The sequence below is a fragment of the Lactuca saligna genome, chromosome 7 (assembly GCF_052625555.1).
Source record: "Lactuca saligna cultivar CGN05327 chromosome 7, ASM5262555v1, whole genome shotgun sequence".
Taxonomy (NCBI): Eukaryota; Viridiplantae; Streptophyta; class Magnoliopsida; order Asterales; family Asteraceae; genus Lactuca; species Lactuca saligna.
In genome coordinates, this window is record NC_136423.1 from 17,604,187 (window position 1) to 17,614,290 (window position 10,104).

The 10,104-nt window shown below is 38.5% G+C and overlaps 1 protein-coding gene and 1 pseudogene across 1 annotated transcript; both read right to left on the reverse strand.

Annotated features, from left to right (window-relative positions):
* Nucleotides 1-3,215: 3,215 nt before the first annotated feature.
* LOC145006712 (uncharacterized) lies at nucleotides 3,216-4,385 on the reverse strand. Its single transcript, XM_078965775.1, has 2 exons — nucleotides 4,109-4,385; nucleotides 3,216-3,481 (listed from the first exon to the last, which is right to left on the reverse strand). The coding sequence occupies exons 1-2, from the start codon at nucleotides 4,383-4,385 to the stop codon at nucleotides 3,216-3,218; spliced, it is 543 nt and encodes a 180-aa protein (XP_078821901.1).
* Nucleotides 4,386-7,676: 3,291 nt separating this feature from the next.
* On the reverse strand, nucleotides 7,677-8,680 carry LOC145006713 (receptor-like serine/threonine-protein kinase SD1-8 pseudogene; annotated as a pseudogene).
* Between the last annotated feature and the right edge of the window lie 1,424 nt (nucleotides 8,681-10,104).

A 10,104-nucleotide genomic window follows, 5' to 3' on the forward strand; every position in this document is an offset into this window, starting at 1 on the left:
ATGTAACTTGAATATGAGATTTCATATCTATGGAATTGTCTTGCAACAATCTCCAATGGAAGACTTTGTAATTTTCATTGGCAATACTCTTTATGACTTTAGTGCAGTGACATTACGAAAGGATCGTTGCATAAAACGTTATAATATAACATATTCTATAAGTGGCAAGAATTTGATATTCTTACACTTGTGATAATGATTGGGAGTTCTGAAATGAGTATGATTGGAAATGTGTTCATTTAATCTATTTCACAAAGTAAGGCCTATAGGTAAACATTGTGTGCATGCTAAGAGCATGGGACAATTGTAGTATTAATTCAACTAATAAGTTAATTAACCGAAACAACAAATAATGAGTAATCGATATGGTGATAAATAAAAGGTGTTTTATTTGTACTCAAAGGTTTGAGACCATATAGGATTAGTATTATTCTTGTGTTTCACATTGCATGTTTTGACTTCCTGAATAATTAATTATTTTAGCATAATCAAATTATTCGAATAGTCGTTCATATGTTGGAAGTAGGTATGAATGAAGACTGTCATGAATTGTTTTGTAGATTGTCTAAAGTGTATTAGACATAGAAAAGGTTTGTTGCAACATTCATGAGTTTTATCACAAGCGATTAGTGAGACGATAATATCTTGTATTCTTGAAACTGAGATGTGCGAGTTGTATCTTGCGAATCGGTTACACATTGATAATATGTAAACGCACCAGTAACTTGGTGTTATAAAACATATTATTGTGTGTGCTTTGGTGAGTGAGTGCAAGCGAGCATTGAGTCGAAGTTTATCCATTCCTTTTACCCAAAGTGGGATAAAAGCAATATTTGTGGGCCCCTCGATGATTTAGTGATCACAAACGTAAATGCTCGGTCGGGCTAGGGCTAATTTGATTTGTTAAATTAGTTAGTCACCGTATATCGGAAATTGGGAAACAACACATAGACTGAGAGAATGATTCCAATCCATGTCTGACGTCTATACGATATCTAGAATGGATGAATATATGATCCCTTATCTAAAGGATAGGTTACTGATAAGATCAGAGTTCGACAGCGTCTTTAAGAGCTGCGATTGCTGATCGAGTTGTACTTCCATTTGTGGTTACTAGACTTATCCAAGTGGGAGACTGTTGGATTAGTGTCTAAGCCCATAACCATATTTGGTAAGTACTTGAGCCGGTTGTGCATGGTCCTTTTGGGTTGCCTTCACCAAAGCAATTTGACTTGAGAAATAATAGAGAAAAAGGTTATTATGATTTATTAATATATTATAGGAATAATATATTAAAGGAGACATCATATTTGTTTAATTAATATTGGTCAATAATTAATTAGGAATTAATTTTGTGATCAAGTGTAATTAATTAAACTAGAGGGACTGAATTGTAATTATGTGATAGTTGCAAATTAGGGCAATGGATGCCCTATGGGAGAGGTGGACGAATTCAAGGGGGATAATATACTTGAAATCGTCCAAGGATAAGGGCTATCAGGGCTTATCTTTTGGTTACTTGGTGGGCAAGCAACTAGATAAGGATAAGGACTGAAACCCTAATCTCTACCCTATATAAAGACCCCTAAGGCCATAGAAATCATACACTTGATCCCTAGGGTTCCTAGAGCTGATTTCTACCTCTCCTCTTCTCTCTTTATTGCTTCTCCAATTGCTTATGGTGTTTGTGAGCCATTAGAGGTACTACACTTGTGGTACTTGCTTTCAAGGCTTAGGATTTGAAGATTTGAGTTGTTATTGCAATATAACAAAGAGAGGTATGTGATCTATCTTTCTATGTGAATTTCGAAAATACTAGGAGCATGCTAGGGTTCTTCATGTGTTCATAATGTTGTGTATCTAATAGTGAAAACATAGATCCAAATCTAGGGTTGCATGCACACATAGGATTGTTTGTTCAAAACCCATCACTTACACGCTCAATATTACAAGAAAAAGAAACAACCCTCTAATACTCACTCTAAGTATTACACACCATACTCTCTGTTTTTGTGGTACCTTACAACTGAGATTACAACTTCTATTTATACTAAAGCTAGCCACTATAAGTACCATGGCAATTTATTGTGTTCATCGTACGAAATATAGAGGCTACCATTTCTAGTTGTTATTGTCAACAAAGGAGGCATTCATTTGTCAACTAAAGAGGGTTGTGCAGCTACTCATGGCAGGTTCACACCCAAGTAGGTTTACACTCGCATTTTCCCCCCTTAAACCGAACTTAGCTCGAGATTCGTCACTCTGATCATGTTTCGCATTTCACCATGTTTCACGTATGCTAAAACCTTTGTAAAGATGTCCGCCAGTTGATCCTTCGAGTTGACATATTCCACTATAATTTTCCCACATTTAACACATTCTCGTATGAAGTGATAACGAATGTCAATGTGTTTGCTTCATCCATGACACACATGATTTTTCATCAATGCGATTGCTGACTTGTTATCAACATATAAGGTGATAGGCATGATATGATGTCATGTGAGCTCTTTCACGAGATTAGCAAGCCAAAATGGCTTGACATGCTGCTGTTGTAGCTGCTATGAACTCGGCTTCACACGTGAACAAAGCAACAATCTTTTTCTTTTGGGATTGCCAAGTTATCGCATTCCTTCCCAGATAGAATATCATTCCACTTGTGCTCTTTCTATCAATAGGGTCACTTCCAAGATCACTATCCGTAAAACCAACCAAATCTTCAATTTCACGACCTCTTCCATAGTCGAGTCCATAATCAACGGTTCCTTACGTATAATAAGATGTGTTTCATAACTTGAAAATGCAAAGTGGTTGGTTCCTCCATGAAACAACTTGAAATTCCAACCGAAAAGGACAGGTCTGGTAGAGTGTGAGTTAAGTACCTCAAACAACCTACCACTCGCCTATATTCAGTTGGATCAAATTTTTCACCATCTTCATCCTTCTAACCTTAAACTTAGGTTCCATTGGTGACGTTGTGGGATTGCAATCCAGCAACCCTAATTGCTCTAAAATCTTCTTTGCATAAGCTGTTTGTCACAAAGATATCCCCTACTTCTTTTGCGAAACATCGATTCGACAATGATCAAGTCATCAACATAGACACCAACAATAAGAATTTTTTCTTTTGAGTTCCTTTTGTAAACAGCTAGGTCTTGTGAACTTTTTGTAAAACCAAGTCTTTTTAAGCTTTTATCCAAACGAATGTTCCAAGCTCAAGGAGCTTGTCGTAGACCATAAAGAGCTTTATAAAGCTTGAACACCTTCTGAGTGTTTGCTCTATCAACATATCCTTGTGGTTGGGTGACATAAACCTCCTTTTTGAGATCTCCATTAAGAAAAGCCGACTTGACATCGAGATGGTAGACAACCCACCCATATTGAGCTATTAAGGCAAGAATAAGCCTTACAGTGTCAAGTCGTGCTACCGGTCTAAAAACTTCATCAAAGCCGACTCCTTCCTTTTGTACAAATCCTTTTGCTACAAGTCAAGCTTTATGTTTCACAACTTTTCCTAAGTTGTCTTTCTTCACTTTAAACATCCATTTCAAACCGATTGCTTTGTGTCCGGGTGGCAAATCGGTAAGTTGCCTTGTCTTGTTCTTCTCGATTGCATCCAACTCTGTTTGCATAGCCTCCTGCCATGCCTTAGAGATTATCGCCTCTTTAAAATTCAAGGGTTAATCTGCTGCAATCATCAATAATTCTTCGGGTTCAAGGAGCATATATTCGGTTTCAGAATAAATATCGGTTAACGAACACAATCCCATTGGCCCAATCTCACTAGAAGGGATTTCCATATGGGGCGAGGTTGAAGAAAATGGGGCTGAGACAGGAGTTTGTGGGGCTGGTTCAGGCTTGTCAAATTCAGCATATGGTTGGCCAACTTGGATATCATCGATTCATGGACTGTTTGGTTGTTTCGGGTTGATTTTGGGGTCATTTTGAGGTGTTTTGAGGTGTATTTGGGGTTGTGGTTCAATTATGGTGAAGGTCTTAGGAGTCACCATCTCTTCTTTTTTGTTTTTGTACCAATTCCATTCTTCTTTTTCATCAAAAACAACATCGCGACTAGCTCGCAACTTTCGGTCTTGTGGATCAAACAAACGGTTGCCTTTAGTTCCATCTTCCACACCTAAATACACCATCTTTTTACTTCGATCATCAAGCTTCTTCAAGTGACCACCAACAAGTTTAGCAAAAGCAACACAACCAAAAACTTTTAGATGTTCAAGGTTAGGCTTTTTGCCAAACCATGTTTCATAAGGCGTCTTGTCGGGAAGTGCTTTTATTGGCAGGCGGTTGAGAAGATAAACTGCATGTCTAACCGCTTCTCCCCAAAACTCTCCCGAAACATTTCTACCTTTGAGCAGACTTCTTGCCATGTCCATAACGGTCTGATTTCGCCTTTCTACAACTCCGTTCTGTTGAGGCGAATATGGTGTCGTAAGATGCCTTTGAATACCATTTTCTTCACAAAATAATGAGAATTCTTTTGAAGTGAACTCTCCCCCTCGGTCCGTTCGAAGTGTCTTTATTTGCTAACCTGAATTCTTTTCAACGATCAACTTGAACCATTTGAAAGTGCTCAAGGCTTGAGACTTCTCTGATAGCATGTAAACCCACATCCACCGGCTAAAATCATCTACTAAAAGGAGAAAATATTTACTCCCTTCAACAGACGTAGGTGTGATCGGACCACATAAGTCTGCATGAACAAGTTGTATAGGTTTTTGAGCCCGAAAAACTGCATGATCCGGGAAAGGAATTCGGGTTTGTTTGGAAAGAACGCCCCCTTCACATACTTGGTTTGGGTGCTCAATCTTTGGGACTCTGATTGCCATATTCTTTTCGGTCAACTTCTTAAAGGCGAGAAAGTTAACATGACTGAGTCTAAAATGCCATATCCAAGTTAGTTCATCTTTTGTTGCTAAAAGACAAGTCGGTCTACCGGTCCTTAAAAGAGTTTTATATAACCGGTTTGGGGATCATTTAACTCTCAAAAGTAGAGTTTTGTTTCTGTCAAACAATGTCAGATCCGACCCCTCCATTATGACCCGACTCCCTTCCTCCGTCATTTGTCCAAGACTAATAATATTGGTTTTTAGACTTGGAATGAAATATAGCTCATTAAGGAGCCTTTTGTCGCTATTTTTGCTACGTGACCCGTAACGTGCTCATCTAGTTTGCGAAACTTTGAGCGGTCTCCAGTCATGTGATTTCTAGCACCGTTGTCGATATACCATACCTTGGACTCGACTCGACTTTCTCCCGATGCAAGAAGATTAACACAAATCTTCTCTCTTAGAGACACTTTTTTGTGTGCATGTTCTTGTGTGGCTGCCATCATTAAAATATGATCTTCTTCGTTGGCTTGAGTGAGGGTCACCTCCTCACCTCGATTCTTGTTTGGACACTCCGAAGCATAATGACCAAATTATTCACAAGTAAAGCATTTGATTTTACTTTTATCCTTTCGAGAAGGATTATGGACATTCCAATTTGTATTGTACTCGTGACCACCTCTTGGCCACGTCAATGACCTCGGCCTCGTCCCCGGCCACGGTTACCATGTCCTCATCCTCTTGAAGTTCTTGACGAGTTTCTCTTGCCAGTTTGCTTCGAACGAGATGCCCACTCGGCATGTGTAAACAATAGAGAAGGTCCTCCTTCTTTTCCTCCATAGCTTCAAAGTCTCTCTTCATGGGTCTTAAGATGACCCACAACTTCTTCCACCGTTATATTCTTCAAATCTCCAAATTGCTCGATAGATGTTACCATTTGTATAAATCGTATCAGTACGGCTCGCAGAAACTTCTTCACAACCATAATTTCTTCAATCTTTTCACCTAGAGATCGAATACCGGTTACAATAGTATTCAATCTCATGAAAAAATCATCTATTGATTCACTGTCTTTCATCCGGATCACCTCGAAGTCACTTCTCAAGGTTTGAGCTTTAGCCTCCTTGACCCGATCGGCTCCCATGTGCATCATCTTAAACGTTTCCCATGCTTCTTTAGCTGTGTCCTTCTCAGCTAACATCAGAATGTACATCCTCTAGAATTGCTTGATAAATAGCCGCAAGAGCCATCCGATCTTTACGTTCGTCCGTTTCTGCATTTTTAATTACATCCCATACTCCTTGTGCTTGTAAATTCACTCTCATTTTTATGGCCCACACCATGTAGTTCATCTTCGTGAGCATTGGATAGTGTAACGTAACACTACCATCTTTCTCGGTCCTTCGAAAACTTTCAACTTCGGCTTGAGAAGATGACAAAGTTGGTGTAGTCATTTTTGGCATATACTTGGGCATACACGACTATGAATTTCTTTTTTTTTGAAGTACAAGGAGCAATATGAACTTTTCAGAAGTTCAGGGGGAAAATAGAACTTTTACAGTAGTAAAACAGGGGCTAAACTAAAATTTTTTTGAAAAAAGGGACCAAAAATGCAATTTTTCTGAAAAACAGGGGCTAAATTGCACTTTTCAGAAGAACAAGGGCTAAACTGCAATTTTTAGAACTTTGGTCAACTGCTGATGTCACTGATGATGTCACTGCTACAGTACCTGATATAGTGTCGTCTTCTCCGGCGAACCTTGGTTTTTCCGGTCAACTTTCCGGCGACTTTTGACCAACTTTGACCGACGATTTAGAAGCCTTCCAGTGGTCAAAAAATTCAAAAAAAATATATTTTCAGAATCCTCGGAATGAGACCTTTCCAACGGTGTACTCCAAAATTGTTTTTGAGACAAAAAAATTTCGACCAAAAAACAGAGAATGCTCCCTCGGAGCTTAACCAAGCTCTGATACCACTTGTTGGGGTTGAAACACACTTTTATTCAAAACTAGAACAAATAAGAAGAACTTCCACGCTCAATATTACAAGAAAAAGAAACAACCCTCCAATATTCACTCTAACTATTACACACTACACTCTCTGTTTTTGTGGTACCTTACAACTGAGATTACAACTTCTATTTATACTAAAGCTAGCCACTATAAGTATTGTGGCAATTTATTGTGTTCATCGTATTAAATAAAGAGGCTGCCATTTCTAGTTGTTATTGTCAACAAAGGAGGCATTCATTTGTCAACTAAAGAGGGTGGTGCAACTACTCATAGTAGATTCACACCCAAATAGGCTTACACTCACACATATTGGCATAAGCACCACAAGAACAATTCTTTTTACACATCTCACCACACTTGCTTAAATTCTTCGTCTGATCTACAATCGCTTTCGAACTCTCCGGTAACTTCATGTTCTTCAATTGCATAAATCCATCCGACCCACAATCCATTACGGAGCTCCGAACACACCCATCAGACCTATCTCGGAGATCCCACAATTGTTTGTTCTTTGGCTGGAATCCGGTCAAACAATTGCAGAATGGTGCAGTCGTTGTATCACAAACGCCGAACGGACCACGTTCATCATAGTGATCTAAAGATCAAAATATGTAAACACACTTATATTAATCAAAATAATTCTTTGATTATTGTGAGAATATCACTCAAAACTCACGGTGTTTACGATATTTTCCAATGATCATAGCTCAACCTAAAACAATGTATATATAATCCTAACTACCGACTTGCAATTAGATTACAATTAGGAAACTAGAAACTGACTTGTTTATGATTTCCTAAAAACTAGGTTGCTATTGCTTAGTCTCCAAGTCCTACTCGACTTAGGATTCCAACATGATCGCAATCCTTGGAGAAAGACCAGTACAACCTCCAGGTTTTTGTTGTTTTCTCCCAAACCAATCTTTGATTAACACCAAAAGAATTTATAACCAATCGTGAATAGATAGAATTATTCACCATTTCAAACTTATAACTGATCTCATCGGAATTATCATGTAATTCAAATTGCATTATATCCACCCCCACCATCTGTTGTACGCCGCTAAACCTTATCCCATTCCATGGCCCAGTTCGCCAAATTCTTGTTTCGTTTTTCAATGTTAGAAGCTCCGGGAAGCCACTAGTATCCAGTTTAAAAGAATAATCACCTATCGTCGGATCATCGCTCGTCTTCCACGACTGCAAACGCCGAGTAATTCCAGATTTCTTGTCCCACCCCAGTTTCATCTCCGGTAATAGAGTATCAGTCGGATAATCAAAGCTTTGCCAAATATAATTCTCCAGTTTCTCATCGTTTTCCGGTCGAAGCACAAAGTTATCGTTGTCCAAAAGCTGCGCAACCGTCTTCACCGCCTTTGTGGGTTGATTTGATGACCAGACGACGGTTCCCACTTGGTTTACCAGCACCATGTTATCGTTGTCGACGATGGTTAGGTTCCCGGACGATGAAGTAATGGGGGTGTCTCTATTAGCTACCCAAACATACGTTAGCTGTTGAATTTGTTTATACCAAATTCCTATATACAAACTACCGTTGTTTGTGTTGAAGAAACCCAACTCGAAAACTTCACCATGAGAGACTAGAGTTTGATTGATGGTGAGGGGTTGTGTGGGTGTGATGGTGTCAACGGCTACACTGACAAAAGGGTAGAAGAAGAAAAGAGAGAATATGAACATGAAGGTGCTGACATGGCTATGGAAGGTTTTCATTCTTTGAAAGTTACAATCACCAACATAATTTTGTTTTGTGTTTATTGGATTGGGGTATTGGAGATTTTATATGTTGGTTTCGTCTTCAAAGAATTTGTGGAAATTGTGGAACACTTCAAATATTAATTAGGGTGTAATATTTTTGAATACTTAAATTATTTGATTACTTGACTTTTTTAAATAAATGATACATTTCATATTGATCAAGAAGTTATCGAAATTGTATAGTAAGTTCGTGATAGCTTATTTTATTTCCTTATTTTTATTAGTTTATTTTAGTTTTTTAGATCTTTTTATCATTAATGCATTGTATTTTATTTTATTTTCTTTAGTTTGGATCGTACCGGGTGCTTGTTATGTTGCATAAGATATTTTGTAGGTTTTTCGGTGCTTGTTGCGGTTGCGGGTTGATCGGAGACGGGCTTAGTGGGCTCCCGAGGCATTATTGGGCTTGGCGGAATCAAAGAGGATGAATTGGGCCTTGAAAGATATTGGCTTGGATTATTTGGGCTTGTGAAGATGGATCATAAAATTCAAATTTTGGGCTTGGAGCATCCATTTGGTGGCTAAATGATGATTGGTGCATTTCAAATTACAGGGAAAAGGAGGGGGGGGGGGGGGGACCAAACGAATCTTTGGTAGTGGAAGGGTGTAGTGGCTTGGTGGACCAATAGCATTACAGCAACATTTGCGCGGGTGGAATTTCCGTCCCGCGGGTACCCGCGCAACTGCCCAGTTTGGGCATTTTGGTCATTTGGCTTGCCTTAACCCTTGGGGATCAGATCTGGAGGCTCATTCACGTTTTTTCCACCATTAGAGACCTGCAAGAGGCGATTTTGGGAGCAAAAGTTCATTTCCTTTCATCTTTCCAAATCTTAGGTAGTTTCTTTATGCAATTAGATTATTGTTCTTGTTTCTTTGTTGCCATGAGTGGCTAATACTCTTATTTGGTTAATTTTGGCTGAAAACCAATGAATGTTTGTGGGTTTTGAAGGATTTATGTTGATTATTAATTTATTCCATGTTTATGATTCTAGTTTGCAATTCCTATGCTTATTTGATACTTTGATCATGAGCTTAGTATTTGATTGAGCAATAGTTGATTTATTTCATTGATTTTGCATTGGATCATTGAATTTATCTAGAACAAAGGCTTTATGATGGTAGAAATCATCTCTAGCTTGTGAATCATATCTCCTTTATGGATGTGTAAGCATTTGACATCCTCTAGGAATTGGGGATTCCTTCATTCTTAAAGCTAATTGATTTCTTGGGATTAATTGCTTCAATTGACCCTTGATCTTAATTAAGAAGGTGTGTTGTGGGCTTCCCCAACCTCCATACTATCTATGAGGAATCTTGGCATATCATGCTTCATGATTGCTATAACCAATTTGGGATGAAAGATAAGCTTTGTATTAGATCCTAATGATAAACACACAAATGTTCATTGTGTTGAATTGCCTTAGTTAACCAATTATTCACAACCTTTGAGCATCTCATCAACTTGCTTAAT